At 48.6% G+C, this 27,955-nt stretch overlaps 2 protein-coding genes across 3 annotated transcripts in view; both read left to right on the top strand.

Moving 5' to 3' along the window:
• The window catches only part of LOC139047419 (uncharacterized), a 50,052-nt gene extending 40,591 nt beyond the window's left edge, over window positions 1–9,461 (top strand). Inside the window, exon 4 of the mRNA XM_070521246.1 lies at window positions 8,818–9,461. Coding sequence (XP_070377347.1) covers window positions 8,818–8,823 — 6 coding nt within the window. The 3' untranslated portion in view covers window positions 8,824–9,461. The remainder of the gene's footprint in view (window positions 1–8,817) is intronic.
• The window catches only part of Pli (E3 ubiquitin-protein ligase pellino), a 136,406-nt gene that overhangs the window by 59,553 nt on the left and 48,898 nt on the right, over window positions 1–27,955 (top strand). The gene's annotated exons all lie outside the window — the stretch shown is intronic.

Here is a 27,955-nt window from a genome sequence, read left to right as displayed (position 1 = left end):
TGCCCGTTGTGCGCCACTCGTCCTTCTTGCGAAGCTTCTTCCGTTGCGTCGCACGGATGATGATCAGAGGCGCGCAATCGACGAACTACTCAGATTCTATTTTCTGGCCTGCTAACGTGACCCGGAGCGTTCACTTCACTGCGCGTATTTTGCACATTTCGCCGTAGTTAGTGGCATCGGTGAATTCATCGGTGACAGACGCCAATGGCGATACTCGACAGGCCATTTCGAACGTGCTGACCTCGCTATACCAAAGTCGGCAGCTTCGATGCTGTAGTTACGACCATTAGCGGTGCTAGTATTGCTATAATTTTCTGGTTGCAAAGAGCAGCAAGGACCACCGGTAGATGTCGACTTCTTCAGTCTTCTGTCGCGCCTAAAAACTGCTCTTTCCGAGGGATAATGGGGCTTTATTATTGCTACTCGAGACCGCTTAAGTTCCCAGTAGCCTTAAACAAATCATCTTATCTTGCTAATCCTTCCTCTCCCTTTTTTGCTCCCAGCTTTCTACCCCGTTTTCCTTTCATCAGTACACGTTAGTCAACCGTAGATATCGTCTTGTATAACCACCCTTTCTTTCCATTCTCTCTCTCCCTTGGGGTAGAGCTTAAATATTGCCTTTCAGGACCTTTGTAGCGCTTTACCGGAGCGCTCACGGAAATGAGTGACTATTCGAGTCGATCGAGTGTGCCATTATTATTGTCGACCGAGGGTGTTTATGGCGCGATGAAGTCATGGTCACATGCTGTCACAACTTCTACTAACGAAGCGTAAAGGGTGTTCTCCGCGCCGTTTCTTGCTGTTCGCGCTTCATGCAGGCGTGGTCACATCACACGTACCGGAAGGCTTGTAGACGGGAGCGGCGGAGGTGGTGACGCGACATCGAAAAAAAGGAAAAGAAAAAAAAAGACATTAGTAACGATTATCTCGGTGACAGCACCTTTACGCTGTCGCATCATCGGAAAACAATCGGTTGTGTATTATTGTTCGGTTAAGCGAGGCGCCAGACGACGGTAGATGTTGCTAGGTATACGAGGAGGTCCTGATAAGTTCCTGGCTCTGCCTCTTTCCAGGTGAAGTAGGAAAATGAACGTGGAGCACAGTTACATACTAAGATATTAGGCTGCCATATGCAAGTATCAGATGTTCGCGATTTATAGGTGTGTGTGTCTTCTTTTTTTTTTTTTTTAGAGGTAGAAGCAAGTTTCACGTCGTTGTAGTTATGGGCCGTCATGAAGTGTTCGTTTCTGCAAGGAAAATCAGCAACGGACGTCCACACCGAGATTTCACAAACGCTGGTGGAGAAGTGTCCTTTCTACATCTCTCGTCTTAAGGCTGGACATTTCACCGTTGAATATGGGCCCCACAGTGGGCGTTCCCCAACGTCAACTGACCCGGCAACCTGATTGTTGGGGAAAGTGATTATCCGTAAAAAAAAAACATAGCCCAGATACTTGCTGGACATCTCACGGTAGTTTGTTCGGATACTTATCTCCACTATCGTAAGCGTGCGTAAGCTTCCAGCGAAGTGGGTGCCGAAACATTTGAGCAGTTATCTGGAGAAGGAGCGAGATGCAGCACCCGAAGCTATTTTGGCCCATATTGAAGTTGCGCAGGACTTTTTGGCTAGGTTGGTGATTGAGGATGAAACCTGGCTCCAAGTCTGTGAACGTGAAACCAAGTAACAGTAAAAAGAAGTGGCGACATAGTGGATCCCCGCGACCGAAGAAACGGTCACAAAAAAAAAAAAGTCACCGCGTCCGTTTTCTGGGATAAAGACGACATTCTGTTGGTGGACTACCGCCCTCGCAGCTCTGTTATTACTGTGCAGTACGTTAACTTGCTAGACCAGCTGAAGGAGGCAACTAGAACGAAGCGCCGTGGAAAGTTGACCAAAGGGATCGTTTTTTTTTTTTTCGTAAGGCAATGCACCTGTGCACACGTCCAACATTATAGCTTCCAAATGTAACACCTGTGTTTCCAGTTGGTCCACATGCCCCCTGCTCACCTTGCCATTTCGTACTGTTATATGTACTCGCACTTGAAGAAACACCTGAAGTGGCAATATTTTCGATCACATTTCTGATGTCAAACATGCTGCTGAGAGCTGGTTTGTGGCCCAACCGAAGGATTTTTTTTCTTTTTTAGCTGTTTAGAAAAGCTGTTACTGCGCGCTATTATGTCCATCAATTTCAGGAGGGGGGGGATATGTTGAGCAAATGTGTTGGTTCATAAATCTGGCTCTCTTCTTTCTGGTCAGAGCCAGGAACTTAGCAGCACCCCTTCGTGCATGTTCCCCTGCATACATGAGAAGAAAGGGGGTTAACCGAGGGGCTCGATTTTTGTTAGTCATATCATAAGAAGCCAACACTGACACCAAGGACAACATAGGGGAAATTACTTTTGCTTAATAAGTGAAATAAAGAAACGATAAATTAATGGAAATTAAAGTGGGTGAAAAAACTTGCCACAGGTGGGAACCGAACCCACAACCTTCGCATTTCGCATACACGGTAACTCTAGATGGCGGCTGACGTTCAGCCCCGCTGTCACGCTCTGTCCATGCTAGCACAGGCGCAGTCACGCTTGTCGATAGTCGGGTACAACTTTAGAAGACAGCGGCATTTTCCCCTCGAAGGCGGATACACACGAGGCTCCACCAGTGGGCGCGCACTCTAGACTGACGTCATGAGCCGGTCGGCCGGTGACCCAGCCGACGGAGAACACGGCAGCCCGCGCTTCGAACTGGGCCGAGTCGCGTCAGCGGGACTATTTGTTCAGTCGCGGAGGCAGTAGGCCGCCGCTCTTCGGTCATCTGGGCGGGGCCCCCTCCTGGATTCTTAAGTTGGTCCCGATTTAAGAGTGGTTCGAATGGCTTCCTGCGGATTGCGCCAGCCTGCGTAGCTCCTAAAGTCGCTCGACTTGGCTTTGTGTGCCAGTCGATCCACGGGGTTTTGCTTGGCTCAGTGGAACTCAGAGCCGGGACCAGTCATGGCGCACTCCCCTGTGGTCGCGCTGCTCCGCGGATGGCTTTGAGTGTCTGTATTAAGGCAATGCGAGGCGAAACAGACATGGCTGTTTCTGTGTCGAGCGCAGTAGCTCAGTCGTGCTGCACCACAGCAACCCTCTCGTCCGGGAAGGACCGTTGGCCCGAACCAAAGCCCCCCGCCCAGTCAACCCGTGTAGAGGGGGAGTGCCGGGGCCAATGTACCGAGTGATGTTGGGTTGATGAGTACATGTAAGCTCCGGGACGCGGCACCTCCGGGTGCCAAGTCCTCTTCCTATCTGACCATGGCACATCGCGATATACGTGGAAACCTAGCGAGTTATAGCTTGCTAGTTTCCACGTGTAGTTTCTCCTATAGTCCATGGATCCAGCACTCTGCATGACCATGCGTGGTCTCGTTCTGGCGTCGTGCTGTGCTTTCTTTTTCTTGAAAGATGGCGGCCAACTTGACCGATTGATCACCTTATCGACTAGTGTGATTCCGACTGTATTCCGACTACACTATTCATTGAGCCAAGCTCCAAGCTGTGGCTGTTTTTCGATTCTTCGCGCGGACCATTGACAAAGTTTTCCGTTGTCTTCAGCTCCAGCATTGGGAGTGCCGGTCTTACACGTGATAATGCAGTATCGTGGAGATGTGAGCTTCTTGGGGGTGTTATATTTTTCTACTGCCTTCTCGTCAGTTTACATTTAGGCGGAAGTCGCGCACGCTCCGTCACCTCGCTCGCCTGTCGCTTTCGGCGGCGTTTTCTTTATTTTTTTTTCGGGAATGGAACGCGCCCAAGGTAGCCACACGTTTCCTATACCGACGATGTTGCGACACAGGTTCTCGCGGGCGTGTTCTGAATATTTCTATAGGCGTGACTCGCGGTAATGACCTTCCGGGACCTGTCTGTATAATGCGCGAGGGCTTGCGGTTCTTCGCGCGTTGACGCTGAAACCGCCGCCGCAATGCTATCCCCCCTCCTCCTCACCCCCCTCCCCCGGCAACATTATGCTTCTGCGGCGGCTGTCCATTTGGGATGTCTTGACTCTACATATGCGGGCTTAGTCAAACGCCAGCAAATGGTGGCGCTCATTGATGTCAAAGATGACGGCGCCCTTCCGTTAGATTTGGCGCAAAAAAAAGAGAGAAAGAAACGTACCACCGAGGACGTCAGTACAACTTCGCGAATTCCGCTGTATTTTCCCCTGCTTTATAGACTTCTTCACGGTCTCTGCCATCAGGGAAAACCTGGAATTTTCGAGAATTTGTCAGTTTTGGAAAATTCAAGGAAAGAAACGAAATTTTCTCACCGGTAGCTTTGATTCAGGGAAATCGTTACATCGGAGGTTAGGGCGACGCTGTAGTGGTACGGCGAAGGGAAGCTAAGCTTCTAACACAACCTACGTAATTCCCAAATAATGGTCTATTTTGCTCGTTTTGTGAATGTGAGCGTGGCCGCGGGTGGTTGGAGTATCTCGAGACGCGTGATTCAGCGAAATTTGATAGTGCATCTCACCTGATTTACAGCTTACTAATAGCACCTGTTAAAAATTATGGGCTCGCCTAGTATTTTGGCGAAGTATAAACCACCATTTTTTTTCTTCCTCGCGCCTGCACTGTTGTAGGCTGCCGGGGAAATCTTATGAAGAAGAACTTGGAAAAATCTTGGAAATCGAAACTGCTAACATAGTGGACATCCTCACGAAAAGTATAGACAAGTTTAGCGGGCCAAGGAACTCAAATGCAGTGTCGCTCTATCTCTCTCTTTTAAAATTACTCTGCAATTAGCCAACCCCTGCCAGATTTTGTCGCTATGTGTGATGTCTTGGCGCAGTTGTTGCGGTAATCTTCATTGTCGTGGACGATGCACTCGCATCTTTCGGGGGCTTTGCGTCGCTTTGCTGCACACCTTCGCAGTCGGCGCAAGTTTCATCTACATGTCGGATTATTTTGCAAAATGGAAGTTTATTTACCAAACTGGTACTGAACGTGTCAGGATCGATTGCGCCTGAGAGCAGTTTTCTACGGAAGACCGCAAAGCACGAGTCCAGTTGAAGGCTTTACGAAACAGAAACCTTAGCGAAGATTTTTCTCATTCATTTATACCTCTTTCTTTTTCGTTTGTGAAGGCGGAAGAAGAGTTGTGCCCAATTCGTCCGCGTTCTCTCTGCACGCGGCATCGTCGAGTTGCGGGCGAAGCAAGCCTTCGTCTCGCAGGCATGCGTCACGTCATTTCGGGCTGCGGTCGATAAGTGGCCGTTCGCATTCACATCCCTCTGCGCCCTTCTTTCGCGCCTAGTTAAACTTTTAAACGCGCGAGTTGTGAAACACGACGCGCTGTTATTTGAATAACATCACGAAAGGGAGGGGAAGATCGTCTCTACGTACACGCTTCCGGCTGGGCGCGCTTTGCCACCCGCTGCCGTGGTCGAGCTGAAGCCGGGCGGCAGGTCGGGCGCTCGCGTTCTCGGATGTTGACGGGTCTCGAGTTCTCGAATTCGTTCCGGTCGCGCGGAGCTTCGTTTTGAACTGTTGTAGCAAAAACTACGCAAGCTGAAAAAGCGACGCTGTTAGTGTCTGCGGGAGCTGCATGCTCTTCAGCCCGCGAGGGAATGTCGGGAAGCATAGTACGTGGATTCGCCTAAACATAGGTCTTCTGGCTTCAAACGGCTTTGTGACTTCGCCAAGTTGGCGATTTTCGGGCGATATAGTGCGTTGCGAAGGGAACACATTCGCAGTGTTTATGCGTGTGCACAGACACCTGTTGCTGTTAGTCCGTGAGTTTTGAAAAGTACCATTTTTAGAAATTTAGGGACGTAAAAAAGAATTTGCAGTTTCGCCCGAAAGGCGAAACATAGATAGCGATAGCAAAGCGTTAGACAACTACACCAGCTAAGGTTCGTATTCTTATCGGTCGTATACATTTCAGTAAAGATTCGTTTATGTTCATTAAATTGGCAAGCTTGGCTTCACGATCGCACATGCAAATGTACAGCTCTCAATCGACCGCGAAAACTCGCTGTCATGAACAACGCCGTCGTGATGAGCGCAAGCAGCGGGAAGCGAACGCTTCCGCTGCCTGTCCGTCGAACGCGTCTCCGAAACCTGAGATTACGCAACCCCCGGCACTAGACACGCGCAGAGACGGCGCTCGCGCAGCCACTAGCCATCTCGGCTCGCCCTGCTCTTGCACCTACCGGAGATTACCTCCAAGATAGAGCACCGGTGGCGCCATGGCCGGGCTTAGAGAAGAGAGACGCCATCTCACCCGTGCTAAATCTGCGCCGGTCCCTCTCTCCCCACGCTTTGCGCACGCTGTATCACGTGATGTCCAATGTTGGGCGCGCATCAAGCCACCACCTCCTCCGCTCACCCTTGCACCGCTTCCCCCTTCGCGAGCAACATACGGCGTGCGGGGCGCAATAGGACTTGATCGTACTTGGGTCCCCACTGCGACGGCGATGCAGACGACGCCTGGAGTGTTCTCATAGAATTGCTATCGCAATAAAGCGCAATCGTTGTTGTTCGGAACACGGTGGTCACGACGTGCTTCCAGCTCCTGCAATCACTTCCGGCCCAAACAGCCAGCAAAGGCATAACCTTCAAAATCAGTTCCTGTTGCTCAAAGGAAGCCGTCGCTCGGACGTGAAATTGTGCGGCAGTTCTGGATATGAGCCACACCCGCGAACGTCAGACAAATCTGTGTTCAGACCATCATTCCACGGCCCTCAGCGCCAGAGTTATTCCTGCTGCAACCTTTGTATAGTGAACTCAGTGCCGCGATCGAGGTGTCACCAGTTCGCGCGGCGCCCGCGAAGCGTCTCGGATGAATCGCGCTTTAAAGTTGCTCGAATTGGTTAAAGTGCTCGCATCGTCGCCTTTCTGTAGGGTGGTCGCGCGGAGCCGATCTCTGAGGCGTGTTGTACGGCGCGTGGGTCCCTGCGCGCGGCGATGAATGTGAAAAGCCGTCGGTCGCGCTCTTCCGGCGCCTCGGACCAGAAATTGGCGGCGACGGAAAGAGTTCCGCTCATGCACGACGGAAATTTGTATACACGTACACTCGCCCGCTGCCGTGGCTGACAGGTTGCGTGCAGCGAGTGGTGCTGTGTGTGTGTGTGTGTGTGTGTGTGTGTGTGTGTGTGTGTGTGTGTGTGTGTGTGTGTGTGTGTGTGTGTGTGTGTGTGTGTGTGTGTTTCTCCTCGGCGGAGGACAACTTTGTAGCGGACGCTGCGCCTATATACCGCGCTTTTCTTCCCTGGTCTTTCTTTATTTTTTTCCGCCGCGCTCGCAAGTCGATGCGTCTCTGCCTTCGTGCCATCGAACTCGTGCGAGGGCATGCGTAGTTCACCGTTCTTGTCGCTTGTGTTTTCTTTTGGTTCGTAGTGACAGCCGTCTCACTTTTGTGATACTTTGCGCGAGAGCGGGCATACCGGGACGACGCTGGCGCAGCTCATGCTGCGCGAGCCGCTTTATTTATTTTTCTCTTCCGGGAAGGTATTTTCGAGCGGTACTTTGTGAAGCGGTGCGCCGGGTAACACTTCAAGCTGTTCCCTGCGTGTGCCGGTGTGAGGGCTGCGAACCGCTGTCTGTGGGAGCTGCAAGTCTGGCGGCACGTCTTAACCGAGCGTGGAACGCGAGGAGCTTCCCCGCCGCAGCCGAAAACACGTGGGGCGGCGTTCCCTTCGTGTCGTTGCAGTTTCGTTTGATTACGTTTCGTTTATTTGTACGCAACCAAACTTTCTCGTGCTCGACCTCGAGGTTGTGCTGTCCGCCACTTATGGCGGCAGCCCAGGAAACTGCGAAATAACTTAATCGTTGTTAGGCGTGGGCACGTTCGAATAGTGAGGTTTACCAATAAAATACGAATGTGCGAAAATAAACAAGAAATAAAGAAAGTCGCAAATCTCAGTATGTTGAATAGGGATACGGGGTATTATGCCGTCTATTTTACCATGTCGCAGGTAGGGAAAAGCTGCAGTCATGTTGATATTCACCGAAGCCGACAGAGAGTATTCTTTGCACAAATCTAAGTAACAAATATCTACTAGCATAATAAGAAAATATTGTTAGGTAACCATACAAATTTTTGTGAGATTAATAATAAAATCACGCGTTAGCATGAAAACAGTTTCCTCAGTGCACAAACAGCCCTCCTGATACGCGTATAGTCATTCTAAGCTGCGGTCGTTGTTATGGTAGAGTATTCCCGGTAAATTAGCACAGTGGACATTGTCTCGAGCGGCCTTGCTAGGTGCCCACATCCTGTTGGCTTTGCTAACAATTTTCATTCAGCGTATTCCGAAAAGAGAGAAAAAAAAACGGATATTTCCAGTACTGCGGCTTTCGGCTGACATTAAAAAAAAAAAAACGTGGAATATTCGCCCACCCATAAAATTTAACCTCTGTTCTCGTCTAGTGCACTTTGAGAAAAAGCTTGTTGACATCGGGTATCGACACTGCGGAAGAAACCCGAGAGACAAGTATTTTAATTACTCGACGCCAGCATAAGTGACGTCTTCAGCGAACGCTGCACGATCGACCCCCCGGCGTGAACGGCATCCGCTACCTTCCCAATAAAGACTCCAACCAATCTCCTACTGCGCTCGGATAGCGTGTATCGTCTGCCGTGGCTGTAGCGACTTGACTACAATGGAATGGCGGTTATGAGCTCCGCGGGTAAGGTGACCTTGCGGCGACGAAGGCAACAGCGCAATCACGTCTGTACGACCTGCGAATACAACCTTGTGCACATTGGCGCGAAGAGCGGAGCAAAAAGAAATAATAATGAAGTCCCCCCCCCCTCTTCTTTTTTTTTTACCACCAGCGCTGAGCAGTGTGTGTGGACACTGTCAAGAACGGCGAGTTGCGCAACAAGATTGCCACCTTGCCACCCGATTACGACAAGGGGTGCAAGACGCGCACCTCCCCCTCTCCGTCGCTGCAGCTGCGAGGCGTTCAAAGAAGCGACCTTTGCGCTGGAATCCGCCGCCTCCCTCCAGCCCCTTCGACATTGTGACGGGACGAGTTCGGTGTGTGGACAATGATTCCACGCGGAGCTGATTTGACCCGCCTGGTCAAGCTGCCGCGGGAACGACTTATTTTTGTGCTTCTCACGGTTCAGAGTGGCTCGGAACAATGAGCGACGCGCGATCGACAACGACAGTTTCCCGGAACGGCACCCCGTGCGGTTGCCTCTGTGTACGGAATGTGTGTGCCTTTGTGTCTGTAAACTGGTCTTCAGAGCAGCTGCGAGTTGGTGATGTGTAAACGAACAGCCGCCGCGTCGTAGGACCGGCGGATCGAGTGTATAAAAACTGTGGTTGTGCGAATGTTGGAGGCACTTCTCTTGAGCAGTCATGTTAGACTGAGTCACTTCTCTCATGCAGTCCTGTTGGACTAATACTCTTTTTCTCAAGCAGTCATGTTAGACTGAGTTAATTTCTGTAAATAAACCCCTTTTTCCTCGTTCTCGATGAGAAGCAGTTCTTCACTTCATCAACGATCTCAGCGTAAATAAGTTGGACGACGGCATGGGCCAGCTACCTTCGAATTCATGCCGTACTCCAATCTTGGCAAAGGACCACGGACGAAGGGATTGAGCCCCCAATCCTGACAGCTGGCTGACAGCGGTGAGATGGACTTTGCGACATGGTGCTGTATCTGCGGTGAGTGCTTGGTTTTTGCTTTGACTCTCTAGGCTTCATTTTTTGGTTGTTCTGTTTAGAACAGTAGGGAAGCTAGATTGTTGTGTGTTAGCTAGGTTGTGTTTTCCTAGCTAGATTTAGAGAGCAGAATCAAGGCAGTAAAGCAGCAGTCATGGAGTTAAGGACACTGCTGAGAGACGAGTTGTTGATTGTTGGTGAGGAACTGGGCCTAGATGTACGCAAGGAAATGCTCAAATCGGAATTATTGGAGCTAATTTCCAATCAGGCCAGTGAGCAAGATATTGAAATGGGATTGGAACTTCTCAAAAAGAGAGAGAAACGGGAAAAAGAAAGAGAAGAACGAGAGAGAGAGGAACGGGATAGAGAGAGAGAGGAACGCGATAAAGAAAGGGAGGAACGCGATAAAGATCGCGAGTTAAGAAAAATGCAACTGGAACTTGAAAGCAAACGTTTGGAGATGTCTCAAGGAAGTGAAGGCGCTCTGGGACGATCAAGTGAGGCAGAATCGTACCGCATGGACAGGCTATTAAAGCCATTTGAGGTCGGGACCGACATAGGCTTGTTCCTATGCAATTTTGAAAGGACTTGCGAAAAAATGAACTTCGGCCCGAGTACATGGCCACAGCGGTTGCTGTCTATGTTGCCGTGTGAGGCGGCGGAAGTAATCGCCAGATTGAGTGTGCAGGATGCATATGATTATGCAAAAGTTAAGGCTAGTCTCCTGAAGAAATACCGCCTTTCAGCCGAAGCTTTTCGGCAAAGGTTTAGGAGCACAGGCAAGAAAGATAGCGAGGGCTATCCGGAGTTTGCATATAGCTTAAAGGCCAACCTAGTCGAGTGGCTTAAAAGCGCGGAAGCGTACGACAGCAGAGACATGATCATTGAATGCATGTGTCTAGAGCAGTTTTACAAAACCATCCCCCAAGCTGTGAAACTGTGGGTGCAAGACAGAGGTAATGTAAACACTGTGGAAAGGGCGGCTGAATTAGCCGAAGAGTACGCAACCCGTAGAAAGTTGAACGCCGAGGAGGGAAACTGGGACGGTCGAAATGGACCGCGGAAACCATTTCCGTTCAAAAAGGGTGCGCAAACTAGACGATCAGAGCCTGTAGACATGGCGGAAAAGCCCGCAGAAAAGAGCGAGGAGAAACTTAACGGAGAAACCACACAAAAAGAACAGAAAAGAAAATTCGAATCTGTTAGACCAATTCGCTGTTACAAATGCCACAAACTGGGACATATAGCTGTAAACTGCGAGAAGCCTAGCGTAGTTTTTTCCTACGTGGAGGAAAAGGATGAGAATATGGAACTTTTAAGTCCATATCTCCACGACCTGCAAGTTAATGGAAAACCATGCCGAGTGCTAAGAGACAGTGCCGCCACGCTGGACATTGTCCATCCGTCCTACGTGATGGTAGAGGACTTCACCGGAGAAGTAGCATGGATAAAACAGGTTGTAGAAGAACACAGCGTGTGTCTGCCCATGGCCAAAGTCAAAATCAGTGGACCATTCGGGGAGCTAGAGACTGAGGCTGCAGTTTCCAAATTTTTGTCACTGCAGTATCCCTACATCTTTTCGAATCGTTCGAATCAGTTACTGCGTGACAGAGGGCTCAAACTGGGAGAGGGCATAGTACAGGCATTGACCCGAGGCCAAGCTCGTAAGATCGCGGCGCTTTCGGCTGAAAATGCTCAAGCTCCTCCAGCTGAAGCAGAAAAGGGGATAGCTTCAATACCCGAATCCGAGCTAGGCCCGAGGGACAAAAGAACAGTTGAGGAGAGCCTGCCAGTTGACCAGCTCAATGAGAGCGTAGCACTAGAGTGTCAGAGTTCTAGCCTGCAGGAAGAGCAAGCAGACGCGCTCACAAGCGAGACAGGGTCGTTGTTATCACCGGCCTCAAAGAACTTTGATCAACTCTTACTCGTGGATAGAGAGTCACTGGCAGCTGAGCAAAAGAATGATGAGAGCTTAGCTAAATTACGTGACACAGCTAAAGAAGGCATTGCTAGGCGCAACGTAACGATACATGAGAAAGGAGGATTGTTGTATCGGCATTACAGAGATCGAAAGGGTAAGATTTTAGATCAGTTAGTCATACCTACTAAGTATAGGGAGGACCTTTTGAGTCTTTATCATGGAAATGGGTGGTCCGGCCACCTAGGCATAAACAAATCAAAGGAAAGATTGCTTATGGAATACTACTGGCGTGGCTGTTTCAAAGATGTAGAAAACTTTGTAAGATCATGCGACGCCTGCCAGCGTTCTGGTAAACCAGGAGAGACTTGGAAAGCTCCACTGAAGGTAGTGCCCTTAATAACAGAGCCTTTCAGACGGCTTGTAATAGACACGGTAGGGCCTCTTCCAAAAACAAAATCAGGCTACAGGTACTTGTTTACCATGCTGTGTCCGGCCACCAAGTTTCCAGAAGCAATCCCTTTGAAAGAGCTCAGCTCCACTGAAGTAGTAGACGCGCTTTTGACAGTGTTTGCACGAGTTGGGTTTCCAGCCGAAATTCAGGCAGATCAAGGGTCAGTATTCACGAGCGCACTGACTTCCACATTCTTGCAAAAGTGCGGGGTAAAGTTAATACACAGTTCTGTCTATCACCCTCAGTCAAACAGTGTAGAGAGGTGGCATTCGGTGCTTAAGCGAGTTTTGCGTGCGCTCTGTTACGAGCACAAGGAGGACTGGGAGAACTGTCTGCCGGCAACTTTGTTTGCTTTGCGAACGGTTCCACATGAGGCGACAGGGTTCTCACCAGCAGAACTAGTGTATGGGAGGACACTCCGTTCTCCACTGAGAATGTTAGGAGAGATGTGGGAAGAAAGAGGGGAGATTCCGACAGTGGTTGAATACGTGCTAAATTTACTGGAACGGCTAAGCGCAAACCAAGAACTAGTCGGAAAGAACATGGCAATAGCTCAAAGGAACGCCAAATTCTATTACGACGAGAATGCGAGGTTTCGTACGTTTAAAGTCGACTTAACGATGAAAGCGGAAAAGTGTAGGTTTGGTTGTTCGCAGGTTACTTATCTGGGCCATGTTGTCGGTCAGGACATGAGACGGCCGGCTGAGCTGAACATAGCTACGATTGGAGAATTTTCTCAGCCGCGCCCGAAAACGGACGTTCGTTCATTTTTGGGACTTGTGGGGTACTATCAACGATACATTCCGAATTACTCGCAATTGGCAAGTCCATTAACAGACGCCCTCCGAAAGGGAGCACCGAGTAACGTACACTGGGATAAGGACAAAGAGAACGCTTTTCAAAGTTTGAAAACGCTATTGGTTTCTCGCCCTGTGCTTCGCGCGCCAGACTACACAAAGGAATTCATAGTTCAATGCGACGCAAGCGACAGAGGTATGGGCGTGGTACTTAGTCAAGTCGGCGACGATAACGAGGAGCATCCTATCCTCTACGCCAGCCGTAAACTAAATGTAAGAGAGGAAGCCTACAGCGCTTCAGAGAAGGAATGCGCTTGTTTGGTTTGGGCCGCCCAGAAGTTGTCGTGTTACTTGTACGGAGCGAAGTTCATCTTCGAGACCGACCACTGTCCTCTGACGTGGCTCAATCAAATGTCACACAAAAACGGCCGCTTGCTCCGATGGAGCCTCACTCTCCAAGAGTACAACTTCTCCGTTAAATATAAGAAGGGAAAGTTGCATAGCAATGCGGATGGTTTGAGCAGGCTAATTTGAATTCTGCGTTTGGGGGTCCCGCCTAAATTTTAGGGTTACTAGTGTTAATTTTATTAAGCGAAGAAGATCCCCTCTCATTTAGCAGGATTCCCTCCATGATTGCTGAATTTGTCAGCAGGAATTTGCTTCAGAAATTGGCATAGCAACATGCAGCATTTTTTGTTTGCTTCTGCACTTATGTTGTTGTTGTTTTTTTTTGAAGCCTAGCGAGTTTAAAGTGAGAGCCAATGTACGTCATCTCGGCGCAGAGCCGTGTTGTGGGGTTCATTTTGCAGTTGCCTGTCCTTGTTGGATGTTTTGGGGCGGTGACATCAATGCACAGGTGGTCGCTGCGAGCCAAGACATCAATCCCCCCCCTGACCAGCAGCCGTTCTCTTCCTGCCTAGCGGTTGTCAGCGCTAGACAGTCGAGACTTTTCGGGCCATGGAGGCGCTGTCAAGAACGGCGAGTTGCGCAACAAGATTGCCACCTTGCCACCCGATTACGACAAGGGGTGCAAGACGCGCACCTCCCCCTCTCCGTCGCTGCAGCTGCGAGGCGTTCAAAGAAGCGACCTTTGCGCTGGAATCCGCCGCCTCCCTCCAGCCCCTTCGACATTGTGACGGGACGAGTTCGGTGTGTGGACAATGATTCCACGCGGAGCTGATTTGACCCGCCTGGTCAAGCTGCCGCGGGAACGACTTATTTTTGTGCTTCTCACGGTTCAGAGTGGCTCGGAACAATGAGCGACGCGCGATCGACAACGACAGTTTCCCGGAACGGCACCCCGTGCGGTTGCCTCTGTGTACGGAATGTGTGTGCCTTTGTGTCTGTAAACTGGTCTTCAGAGCAGCTGCGAGTTGGTGATGTGTAAACGAACAGCCGCCGCGTCGTAGGACCGGCGGATCGAGTGTATAAAAACTGTGGTTGTGCGAATGTTGGAGGCACTTCTCTTGAGCAGTCATGTTAGACTGAGTCACTTCTCTCATGCAGTCCTGTTGGACTAATACTCTTTTTCTCAAGCAGTCATGTTAGACTGAGTTAATTTCTGTAAATAAACCCCTTTTTCCTCGTTCTCGATGAGAAGCAGTTCTTCACTTCATCAACGATCTCAGCGTAAATAAGTTGGACGACGGCATGGGCCAGCTACCTTCGAATTCATGCCGTACTCCAATCTTGGCAAAGGACCACGGACGAAGGGATTGAGCCCCCAATCCTGACAACACTTGGAGAATTCCTAACGCCACTGCGCGTACAACACACGGAAGCTGTACAATGAACGTCCTGACGTCACGGTTTATAATTTGTAAATAAGGCCAGCTAACGCGATCTATCAACGCATCGTGCGGCGTTGCGTTGTTTTGGTAGCGTATTGAACGATCGTATATTAGCGCATTGTTGGCTGCGTATTGTCCTACCGGTGTCTATTAGACGTAATGCGTGGTTATATTGCACCGTTGTCTCTTAGACGTAATGCGTGGTTATATCGCACCGGCGCAGGTCAACCAAAGCATAATCGCGCATTGATTTCGCAGGAAATCGTACGGGTTTGATTTGTACCGAAGTCGCGGAATTCGGCTTTCTCATTCCGTTCCGTGGATTGTGACGGCCTGCGAGAGGCGCTGGAGGTGGATGACTGGTGATTTCGATCTCTGAGGCTTTTTAAGATGTCTTTGCACCAAAGGAATATCAAGTTGTGCTGTGTTAATTGCCCATCTACGACACCGATGAAATCACGTTTTCTTTCCTTTTTTTTATTCTTCAGACTTGGCGCACCAACTCTGTGACGTCATGGCTTTCGCAGCGTCCGCACACGTCTTGTTAGCTGTTTGCTGGTAGAGACAGATTACGTATCGTTATAAAGTTAGATAGACTCGGCCTGTCAAGTTTTGAGATTTTCCAACGCTGTCGCCACAATATCCACAAAAATAATTACGTTGCGATATCCTTGACGTACGTCGTCCCAGTGACGTAACCCGCGAAGCCGTTCCCGCTCGAATTTCGAGGGACCTTCTTTTTCTCCTCTAGTGGCGAACCACTTCCCGGCGAGGGAAAGAGAATCCATATTTTTTGAAATAAGTGTTTACCAACGTACGAGATGTTACACGCTATACAATTTAACTCTGTGCTGCTCTATAGTTCTCTCCAACGTGCGCCTTAATTTGAATGCGCGCGCGTTTTATTGCGATGCTGTCCTTTCTCGTCTGAGAACGGGGCCGTCGCTGCCACCGGGACTTGAACCCGCTACCTGGCGCTCAACGGTGGGCAGGCCTTGCTCGCTCGGCGGGGCGTGTCTGATTATGTGTATGAGCAGGGATCCGCAACTCGGCCCGTGCTCCACACGCGATATGTCAAGCATGTGATTTTACCTCGCGAAACTGGAAAGGAAGATCGCCAGCGTTTCGGCGCCACTCGCCGCTTACGTCGGCGCGCATGTGTATATGACCGCACGTGCATCGGGCAACGTGTCAACGGAGCGTAGATAACGCGCGGTTGGAGTCCTTCGTGCGTTACTGCGGAACAGATGCGTGCGTCCGCCTTTACTTTAGTTTGCTTAAATGGGACGCTAAAGGGGGAAAAAAATACGAAGCCCGAGATAGGTCGACATATTACTCGCATAGAAGTCTGCCGTCGTTTTAACGCGACAGCGTTAAGGAGCTCGTGTCGCAGAAAAGCCGGTGTCGTCGGCGTCAGCGGCGTTGGCCGTGAGCGATAAATCCCAGAAGGCAGGGTCTCCGGAGTGTGAGACGGAGACGTTACCACTCAGCCACGACTTCGTTCCTTCAAAACGGGACAAAATCGCGCTTCTACTGAATGCGGTGTTGCCTTTTCTCTGTGCCAATGCATACGGGGGACCGTTGCTCGCTGTCATCCGCCCAGTGTGCATATGCGAACGTCGCCGTGAAGCATTGTACAAATTCCTGCAAAATGCGCTAGGGTTGTGTCGATTCAGCCAGAGCGATGGGTATATGTCTACTACAGTCGGAACGCCTTTGTAACGATGTGCTGGGGTCCCCGAAATCATTCGCTATATTATACGGGTCACATCGCTGTAAAGGTCGCAATAGAACCGCGACGGCATTGTTCCTTCATAACGCAGATCATTTCGTAGGGGCGTTCGTTGAAGAGGCGCTCGCTCGTGTGTACACGGATTCGCCTTAAACTTCGTCCTTGCTTGGCTTCGAAAGGCTTTTTCTGACTTCGCTAACTGATCACTTTTCAACGACATATGGCGCTATACGAATGCAACAATTTGCGGTTACTGCCTTATACCCACGCACTCCTTCCACTGCTGACCACCGTTCACGTGTGGGCAAGCTGCTCGCTAGAAAGTTAGTCACACGTGCGTGGTCAGCAGTAATTGCCTTCCCGTTTCTTTACTTATTGATATTTATTTATTTAATTATTTTATGAATAAACAACAGATTGCTACGGCTATACTTATACGAATTCGTGTGCTCGGTAACTCGTCGTAATCATGCGTTTAGAAAAAAGCACGATAGCTTCGGAATTGACAAAGTTAAGGCGTAATAAATAAGGGCACATGACATATCCAGCCAGGAGCACGAAGGTCCACGTATACTGTGCAGCCATCTATCCCTATAGAATAGCTGAACGCGACCGCAGCGCCAGAGTTGCACCTATTGTAATTTTTGTTTTCTAAGATAAGCTCCACGACGTGTCGAGCTGTTCTTGTTTTTCATCGATAACGTGGCAGCCAGTTCCGGTTTTGTCGCCAACTTGTTAAACTTCCGAGGTTCTCGCTCGGTGGAGTTTGCGTATATTTTGCATATATAAGCTTCCGCATGCAGTAACGCACACAGCCAGCGCTAAAATTTCCCGAGCTGTCAGCAACGCCGCGTAGCGGGCGAAGGGAACTAGCCTATAGTAGGACACGTCTGCGGGTTTCGAGACGACGCCTTTTTTGATGGCCCGTCGAGGCGCAAAAGGTTCTGCCTCGGACGAAGGGATATAGCTGCACGTACTTTGCATGGCCGGACAGCGACGAGGCGCGAGCGCGTGCAATTTGCATGTTCACAATGGGACGCGCACTCGGGTCTTCCTTCATGCGTCAGCGAACGTCGACGTGGGTGCGCGTCGCCTGTCGTTAAAAAAATGTCGCCCCATTTTCGTGGAAGCACAAGCAGCTGACGACGCGGACGGCGGCAACACGGTGCCCGGCCGATATGCGCTGTTATCGGATACCTTCAACGTCTTGCGGCATTCGACGTGTAGGCTTTCGCGTCGCTGTCTTCGCCTTTCCTGCCGACGAATGCACTAACACTCGGTGACGATACCCGAGAACGCAGTATATACGAGCCTGCGCCCGCAAAACACCGCACTGTACAAGTTGCCGCTTCCGCGCTCTCAAAAATGGTTCCCGAGGCACGCTGCGCTCTTGAAATAAGTTTGCCTCCGCGTTGACGTCACGACAGCAAGCGAACTTAATTGGCTGCCGCTTTTGTGCGGTTTCTTTGTCGGGTTGGACAGTGCCACATTGCATGTGTGCAGGCTGTAGTATTTTCGCGGAGAGCACTGCCCGGGCCCGGGCCGACCGAAGCGTTTTTTCGGCGGGTTGGACCGTGCTCGGGCATGAGGCCGCGGGCCCGGGCCGGACTCGGGCCCGCTCATGAGAGGGCCTTCGAGTCGGGCCTTCGGGCACACGCGAACGTTATGCATTGCGTGGTTCAAGGCATTCTATGGCAAGTTGAAGTGACAAGTGGAAAGAGCTGGCTCTTAGTATACTTTAGCAAAGAAAAAAAAAAAACAGATGACGTACAAATTTTTTCCACAAGAATGAACATTGTTTCCGCGTAATTGAGGCAAAACAAATTATACAAAAAATAAGAAAATAAAACGAGTCAAATCATTTTGCTGTTACCGTAGTGGCGGAACAGCTGCGCCAATTGCTCCAAACTGCGCCGAGAGCGGGCTTTTGCGCCATCCTGCGCCAAAACAGCATTTTAGCGGAACATTGCGCCGAGGCTGCGCCAAAGCATGCAAAGAGCGAAGCCTTCCTTCTGTCTATGCTTCGCAGGTAGTGAAACTGAAATCAAATCCAACAGCGTCCTGTCCTCATCATCATAGTTTCTTGCGCAGGCCCGTCCGTATAGAGGTTATCATATGTATTGAGAAACTCTGCGGGCCTGTCGGTGTCGTCCGGTTCGCCATTCGCTCGCTTTCCTCTGACGGACGTACAATGTAGTGCCGCTGTGCCGTCTTGCTGGCGCTTTGTTTCTGTGTTCGTCGAACCCGCGTTGCACCGTGGAGTTTGCCGAAGGAGGATGTCACATTCTAGGATTAAAGCTAATTCTAAGGTTAGAGGCTTTGCCAAATAGCCGCTGTGATCCGAATCGCACGTGGTGCATAATTAAGAATGGTATTAGGGAAAGAGGTCTAACGTGGTATAGGGCGAGAGCCGCCACTACGATGGGTTCCGCCATTCTCCACGACGCAAAACTATTGCGTCGAGTTTGGGTCGCTGCGCTGTTTCAGTGAAATAGCGTCGCCGACGCCAACGCTAAACCTTATTTGCATCTCGCGCATGCGCAGTGGCGCTGACGCATCGGTTTTGGGGCCGCAAAGCCTTTGCGGGCTCTATTCATGGTATTCATGCATCCATGCTATTCGTGCATGGTATATGGTAAGCACACGTGCGTTGATCTCTGCGCCAAAAGTGCTTGCAGCTGCGTCAAATCGACTCTTTGCCAGCGCCAGGACCTGCGCCGAAATGAGAAGTGGCTGTTCCAGCACTGTAATACCGCTTTTGCGATTGCATGATTATCAATCTCGATACTGTGTTGTATTATTTTAGTGCTAATGCGAGAGGTGTCTTTTTCTACTTGTGCGTTTTTGTGCTGTAAGCTCGTGAATTCGGCTGTCCGCGTGATTTCGCATGCTCGCTGACCTCGTAGGACTGAATCGTACGATCAAGCTAATTGAATGCATGCTCACCAGCGGAAGGCTAACAGCACAGGCAATGTGCCAGCTCACTGGGGTTCCCACGAGAATAATAATAATAATAATAATAATAATAATAATAATAATAATAATAATAATAATAATAATAATAATACTTTATTGATGACTTGAGAATCATACAGTGTAAGAATCGGGCCAAAGGTTTCGGTCTTTTATTGCGTCTATACACTATAGCTGGTTAGGCTCCGAGAAGGTGAGGCTGACACATTCGGTGAGTACAATCTGTAAGTAGCGAACGTAATTTTCGTGTAGCTGAGTACGTACTCCAAGAGAGGAGGACCTGCTTGAAGCCGGAGAGTCTGGACAGCCTGCTGTTTATTTCTGCACGAGAACAACATGTAGATTTTTGCGTTTTGCTGGCCTTCGCACAGTCCTATTCTCATGGCACCGTTTTCAGGGGCGCAGTCTTTTTGTATCACTGCCTGTTAGGCCAACTTTCCATCTTTATTTTCATAAAAAAGGGGAGCAACCTGACTGTTATCTGGGATAGCCTGAAGCATGGTGTGTGACAGCTTGATTATATAATCTATATGATACGTGTAGTCATCGCCTTTTCGTGTCGAAGTTTGAATATGAACTATTTACATTTCATCTGCTTTTGCTCGCTGTTCAAATATAGCCTTAAGAGGAAGCTTTAGCTCGGGCCCAACTCCGACGTGGCCTATTCAAATACATGAAAAACGCAAAAAGGTTTTATGAGATAACCCCTGCACCGATATTGATGAAATTTGTTGCATTTGAAAGAGAAAGTTAAATTCTAGTGACTGTTGGAAGCGGAATTTCGATTTAGGGCTTGAAATTTCTTAAATCGATTTTCAAATATTTGACCGTTTGAAAAAAATAGAAGCGCAAAGTTTACAAATTCATAGCTCTGCATCAAGAACTCATATCGCGGTTCTGCAAACGGCATCCATTAGATCATTCAAAGCGGACAAATTCAATATGTCATTTTACAACTTACGTGAATTTGTTACGTTGGTTACGACGGTTTTGCAAAAGTTCTATTTCCCTATGATTAAATTTTTTATATTCATGTGTAAAATATCAATTTTGTCCGCTTTAGATGTACTATTGGATGCAATTCACAGAATTGTATTATCATTTTTAGTCGTTGAGTTACAGAGTTGTAAAACTTGATAGTTTCGTTTTCTGAAATTTTCGATTTTTGCCAATTTTTATTAAAAAATTGACGACTTAACTCAAAAATTCGAAACCAACAGTCACTAGATTTTAAGTTTGTCTTTTAAATGCAACAAACCTCGTCAAATTTGGTGCAGTGGTTGCCGAGAAAAACGAATTCTCCTTTTACATGTATTTAGATAGGAGCACTCGAGCTAAAGCTTCCTCTTAAGCTTTTTTAACTTGCTGCAACAAATTATTAATCAAGAGCGTCTTTTAAGAATTTGTGTAATCATAATTTCCAGCGTGAAGTGTAGACATGAGCTTTAAAGAGAATGCCCTGGGTTTGCTTCTATCCGCTTTTTCATGTTGGTTTTCTCTTCATGTTTTGTTTTCATGTTTTATTTCAGCTATACTTTTATTGTAGTGACTTCTCATGTACCTCATAAGCAAACATTTCATTTATATTCTGGCGTATTGCGTGCCAAATCCACAATGTGATTACGAGGCACGCCTTAGTGGAGACGATTAATTCGACCACCTAGAGTTCTTAACGTGCACCTAAATCTAAGTACGGCGATGTTCTTGCATTTCGCCCCCTTCGAAATGCGGCCGCCGCGGTCGGGAATCGAAACCGCATTCTAGACCTTAGCAAACAGCTTAACCGTTAATCTTCCGCCCCGGGTAAAGCAAAATTTCAATGCATGTACACACCGCATTTTTCGTCTGATCGCCTGTTACAAAGGGCAAGACACCAATGATAATGATTATCATCAAATTTCCTCCAGCGTGCCCGGGCATGGTCATGCACACGCGGGCTCAGGCTAAGCTTATAGTAATAAAGGCCCGGGCCGGGCCCGTGCAGTGCTGTAATTTTCGCGTTCATTCTGAGCATCGCAGCAAGAAGACTGCGTGCTCAGCGTTTCCCTGCCATCACCAGTACTACTACTACCACTAACTACTGCCACTACTAACTTCGACTACTACTAAAACTGCGCACTACTGCGAGAGCTAGAACCTTTATTTTAATTATTCATGTGTTGTTTCTCGCCGAAACTGATCGCTCTGTGTAATCTTGTCTCGGAAATTCGATGCCGTGACAGCTGCGTGAATCGCAGGCTTCCGAGTCCGCTTCAAAGTGCGCTCTTGCAGAGATGGTTCTTGCAGAAAGTCCATTTCTTTCTTTCTTTCTTTTTCTTTTTTTTCTTTTCATTTCTAGTCTGCATTCACTGGGAAGCCTGTCCCACTTTCATCTCTCCTGGCGGTTTTATTTTTGGCCACGCGAAATGAAAGCCCGGCTTTCTCGGCGGACCGTTCAATATAGACTGTCACGCAACTCAGTCCGGGCCGTCTGCTTTCGTGTATACAGAGCAGACAACGTCGCTGCGTCGTGACGCCGTGTGTCGTCTGTTCCTTTTGTCTTAGCAGACGACATTACGGAAAGCACTGTCCCAGTTTTAATTCATTTCTTTCTTTCTTTGTTTCGGGGCCGGATACGTTGTTGGCGTGTGGGGGAGTATAAGCTTCTATCCGAAGGAGCACGCCGCCGGACGCTTTCATCGTTCCTGTGGCCTATCAGTTACTTCACTACTCCATTTCCACGATATCGTTCTTTTTTCTTTCTTTTTTCTGGAGCGGCGCTGTATTTCTTTTTTTTTTTTTTCGTGGGACTGTTTTTACTATTTCGTAGAAAGACAGAGAGTAAAGTTTCGTTCGTTCTCCGTCCTCGCTTCACCGTTGGAACTTGAAGCTTCTCGGATGATGATCGGCAGTTGTTGATCAAACGCAGGCAGGAAACGATGAGGTCAGATGTATAAGAAATATTTATACGTGAACTTTTCTATATACATGGCAGGTAAAACAAATACATTACAAACTTGAACAATTGAGAAACACAGTCTCACTCTTCTACTGTCTCAATGACTGTTAGAGCCCAGACTCGTTTTAACGTACATAGTACGGAGGCTCACTGATCTATCAGCAATCCTGATTTCAGCCAAGTCTGAGGGACAGCATGTCATCCCGATTTTTATAGCCCAAATATACATAGAAAAAAAAAGGCGGTAGGGCCGTTGGCCCGTCCCACAGGTTCAGTTGCCAATCAGAGTCAACCGTTTGTTAAGCCACAACCCACAGGGATGGGCTTACTCTCAAAAATAAACATATTGGAAAACAAAGCTCTTTTCCTTCTTCGCCAAAACTCCGTTGCCCTCTCATTTCTCCGTAGTTAGTGACGGGCTCAGCAAAACACGCCAGGCCCGAACAAGTTATCGCTAGACCGTTTCAAATCCCAACGGCGTCTAGGCCGCAAATGTCTCGGAAGCAGGGGCATCGGCACCACGAAGTGCCGCTGTACTCAAAGTTTGGCCGTGTGGGAGACGGATGGCCCTCCTTGTCCTTCAAACTTATTGTCTACAAGACAAAGTTCTCCGAGTGCGTGTTTCCAAGACGCCGTCGTCCGAATGCACTTTTTACGTGTACACCGCATTCCTACAGCGTGCACTGTAAGCTAGCCTTCGACACCACACAGGCAGTCGCACCCAACAACAAGGCTGGCGATTACGTTCCGGACGCGTAGCAGATTAGGTCCATGCTCACTGCATGCGGCACGGGGTCAGAGTTGCTAAGTCCTTCTTAACCTCGGCGGCGCCTCCAATTAGTCAGGCACTGGGGCGCCAGACCCACAATACCTTGTACAGCGGTCCGTTTCAAGGCTGGTCTGTGTGACCGTCGGCGGACTGCCAACACCATGCGCACAATACCGATTTCCCGGAATCGGCACTCCCCGCCTGGCGCCTGCCGCGACGCGTCACCCAACACCGCGCGGTCCGTGACCCCACATAACACAGAAATGGTTGCCGCGCTGACATGGGGGGGGGGGGGGACCGAACCCCCTCTCTATACACACAGCACGTGGCCGATTCGTGACACTTAAGAACACGAACAATCAGAGCGACCTTACACAGAGGGCGGTCGACATGCATCTCGGAATTGAATATCATGTGCTGTGTCTCTGTGATCGATTTTAAAGGATGATTAAAGACCAACGATACATCTCTTTAGACTGATAAAGCATTTTTTCAAAACCTTGTTTTGGTTGTTTCTGCGAAAGAGAAAGAAACAATATGGGAGAAAATGAGAGGCCACATGCTTTTAAAAATGAGGGCCGCTCGAGCTTGTCGCTCATGCGCGCTCATTTTGCGTACGCCACTAATGACACTGTCAGAGACACCAAAGAAAATTAATTTGAGATTTGTTAGTAAGTTACGATTCTGCAGCAGCAAGAGGCCGGTAAAGGAGGCTTATAAGCCAGAAAACTAATTTAAAATGTATGAGAGAGAATTGATGACGCCATCATTCATATCGACGGCGTGCTCTCGCGACTAATTAAAATTTTCTGTCGGCGAAGTTAGACTACACTACATGTATTCTAAAGGCCTCGTGCCGTTCATTTTCTGCTCTAATAGCCAACCTGTATATCTTAAAGCGAAATCAACGAAAATATGAACTAATACTTGACCAGTCTAAACTGGTCGAGTGTTTCCCTTCAATTTCCCATGATGTCGGCGCTCAGCGAGGCATATTGAAATATGTTCGTGGAGCGAAGAACAAAGCGGATCCCCCTGTTCTCTTTCTATCGCTTTTTTTTGGAGGGCGAGGGTGTTTTCTTGCTCCGTCCGGAAGATACATCCGTCTAGCAGTTTGCATGGCGGGGTGAAAGCCTCTCTTCCCGTATACGCGACACTTGTACGCCGGCGCTTTCTGTGTTACGCAAAGGGTGCGCGACCTTGACGTCGACGGTGGCAGCAGGAAGTCGGGAGAAGCACGGCGACAGCTCGTGATGTCGTCTGGCTGACGTCATCCGTCTTGTCCTTCCGCCGCCGAGCAGACGACGTGAAGCCCAAGGGCGGGAGAGGTGTACGCAGGGGCTGTCGCTTACGCATGCGCGGTATGTGCTGCGGGCCGACACGCGGTTTATGTACTTCAGCGCCTGCGGCAACCTCTGCTGCTTAGCACGAAGGTCGCGGGAACGGTTCCCGCGTCCGTGGCGACGACAGGATTCCGGTCGATTCGTTGAGTTGCAACGGTATGTCACCCTTCTGTGGGATACCATTCAAGGCACTCTTTCTTTGAGAAAGAGGCTCGGTGGGACGGAACAGTGCGTCACAGCGAAAGGCATGTGGCGACAATATGCCTCGAAGTTGGCGTCACCAGCTCGCTCGGACGTCATGGATTTTGACGGCAACTGCTAAAACAGACGGAAACTGCTAAAACAGAAAATTTTCAAAAGTACGTAGCGATCCGTGAATATTGACCATACATCGCGTTCTAAAGACACTACAGACCGAGCTTAGCATGTTGCGAGAAGTTTCGCTGCGCGCAACGCGGCCCAAGTACGAAAAAAAAAAAGTTTCCATTAAAATTGCTCACGGCGCACTGACGCGCGCTTAATTCACCGTGCTTCATCGTGACGTGCTCGAGTTTCGACGTGAAATTTAACGAATGGAAGCTTCGCCTTCGTTTTGTCTTGCGTAATGAACTTCCCTACCGCGAAATTAACGAAAATAAGTTACACATTTATCATAGAATTAGAGGGTCTAAACTAAGCGTTCATCCTTATAGCTTTTCTTTAAGGATGCCTCTCGCAGCGCTCTGCGGTTATTTCTGTGCTGCGTCGCCCGTCTGTATTCTTTTCTTGCAAATATTATGTGTGTAACCACCGTGGACTACTACTACTACTACTACTACTACTACTACTACTACTACTACTACTACTACTACTACTACTACTAATAATAATAATAATAATAATAATAATAATAATAATCATGTAATACCCTGGTTAGAAGCCGCTTTATAATCTTACGGATTCTGGCATTGGGCCACGTAGTTGCGCTTTTTTATGCCTATACATTTACGTATTGTACTGCTAGCAATATCTACAGCAGACCCAGATGTTTCATATGGACGCTGCAGAACCGCAGGTGATCTGATCTAATCCAGAGCCGTCCATGGACTGCGTTTTTCCTTCCAGCTTTGAACGTATGCGAAGCAGGAAATCGATAAGCTTTCGCTAGGCATTGAAACTCAGATATTCCGAAAATGTCCATTCACTGACCGCGGCAAAGAGACATCTGTGGAATGCTCAAACCTGTAGTTTCGTGGAAACAGACAGACAGGGTCCTTTCTTCTTCTTTTCTTTATTTTGTCCAAGGCCGACATCGGCAAGTTCGTTTGTTGCTACCCGCGCGGAGCTGAACTTTCGGGTTCGTTCACAATTGCGTTTCAGAGCGCAGAATTACACGCGTTCGAATGAATATGGAACGGGCTCCCGTATTTTGCAAGATTTTGCTGCCACGTTTTCGACGATCCGTCGCGCTCTCTTTCTTTCGTAATCGGCTTAGACGTCGCACCGCTGCCGTTATCGCCGCAGGCATCAGCTGCTCGCGGCGCGTATGACGAGGAAAAAAAAATTAATAGCACGTGGAATGGGATCTGTGCGGAATACAAGCCCCCACATTTCGCTTGCGAAACACAAGCCAGATATTTGTTGGGTCGGGGGGGGGGTAGCGGGGACATACGCGCTGACGACGTGTCAATGGGAAAGCGAGAATTAACTATAAATAAAGGAGGAAAAAAATAAAGAAAAAGACAACGCCTGAGGCTAAGCGTCTTTCACCATCACTACTACTACACGACTACCATCACCGGCTCACGGATAAGCAATTATGACGACATAAATTGGTTTTGCAAGTAGTTTATGTACGAGTTTATCTAAGCGCGCCTACTAGCTTATTCTGTGTTGCCACCAAGGTAGCGGAAGAACTTGTTCCTGACAAATACGGTGGCTGACACCGTAGTTTCCCTACAAGAAAATTGTTACCGGCTCCGGCGGCCGCATTTCGATGGGGGCGAAATGCGATAACACCCGTGCACTTAAATTTCGGTGCACGTTAAAGAACCCCAGGTGGTCCAAATTTCCGGTGTCTCCCACTATACGGCGTGCCTCATAATCAGAGCGTGGTTTTGGCACGTAAAACTCCATAACTTAACTTTTTTTAAAAGAAAATATTAGACTGCAAGTGTTACACTTCAACCACAATGAGAACGATCATTGAATTAGGATGGAATATTTTTTTTTCCATTGAAAGTTGAAAGTGAGTTTCGTGAATGTAAGTTGTGCCTGTATTTCCCTAAACTTCTTTCTGTTCAGTTTAACCGGCTTTTGCGAGTCTTTGCGAATCGATTGTTCAGTGTCATTGCGTTACTAATGCAACGATCCGTTATTGGAAACATCGCGGTTAATTCTTCCACAAGAACGTCTGAATCGACGAGCTCGAATATTGCAGTTGCGTTTCAAGTTGCGCAAAATTAATCCCGGAAAGAGCGCTAGAACGAAGGATTAGTGGCGAGGCCGCCTCTAATCCTGCCGCAACTTGCCGTAACGTTATCGATATTGAAGGCGTGAGCCAAGGCCTTGTCAAGTTCTTAGAACTACCAGGTGTACTACATTTCACTTTTTTTTAAATAAAGAAAAATGAAAGGCAAAGAGTGAATTTGCTAAGTTTCGAGGGCTTTTACCGCGGCACAAATGGTCAAAGTACGGGAAAGTTTTTTAAAGGCAATGGCGTCGCACTGAGGGGCTTGGATTTCTGTACGAAATGAACAGTAACAAAGTTTGGAAGAATACCTTGTTAATCTAAACAGGCTTAAGTGTTTCTCTGCAGTCTCCCCGCTACGTTTTGAATTCACCCGCCTGGGGGTTCGTGTCGTTTTTCGGATGTCACTTTGCATAGTTATGCGTTTGTGCCTTCGCCGCGGGTTTTTGGAGAACCACTTAAATTGCTTGGCGTTGGCGGCAACTTAGGTTCCTAAGCTGAGTCACTCTTTATTCGGTCGTCGTGGCAGCCTTCGGGGAAGCGGCCAGGAGTTGTATTTAAGTACATCGGAGGCGTATAATTGGTTTTGGCACAATAGGTGCAGATATAACCTAGGCTGCTAGGCAAATTAAGCGTCGGAACAGCGTGACCGGGGATGCTGTATGGTTATAAACGTCTCCATTTGTTGGCGCTTAATGGAGCGAATGGTGGTGGAGATGGTATCGGCGTGCATGGGAATTTCGACGTGCCTTTTTTTATCTCCCCATGTTAAGATGAAAAATGTTTAGACGAAGCCCGTTAATAAACCATGCAAATACCGCGTACGCCTTATCTTTAATTGCTCGTAAACCCCATCACAACTTGCAAAGAGCAGGGAAGATTCGTTTATAAAGGCAGAGGCGTACTCGCCCAATGGCCCAGAAATACATGGCATTTATTCACGAGGCAGATTGTACTTGGCGGTTCCTATATGTATACGTATGCACTCAGGATTCACGTTGTACGGTTCTGTCTGTGGTGCCGTACCATACGCCGAGCAGTATGTTTTTCAACGGGCTGGTTATCATGAGGGAAAAACCTATAATTTCGAGGGATTTTGTGAGGTATGGAAAATTCAGGGAAGCAAGCAAAATTTTC

This window comes from Dermacentor albipictus, chromosome 7 (assembly GCF_038994185.2).
Source record: "Dermacentor albipictus isolate Rhodes 1998 colony chromosome 7, USDA_Dalb.pri_finalv2, whole genome shotgun sequence".
NCBI classification, from domain to species: Eukaryota; Metazoa; Arthropoda; class Arachnida; order Ixodida; family Ixodidae; genus Dermacentor; species Dermacentor albipictus.
Note: the sequence above shows the minus strand (reverse complement) of the source record. Positions and strands in the feature narration are given on the sequence as shown.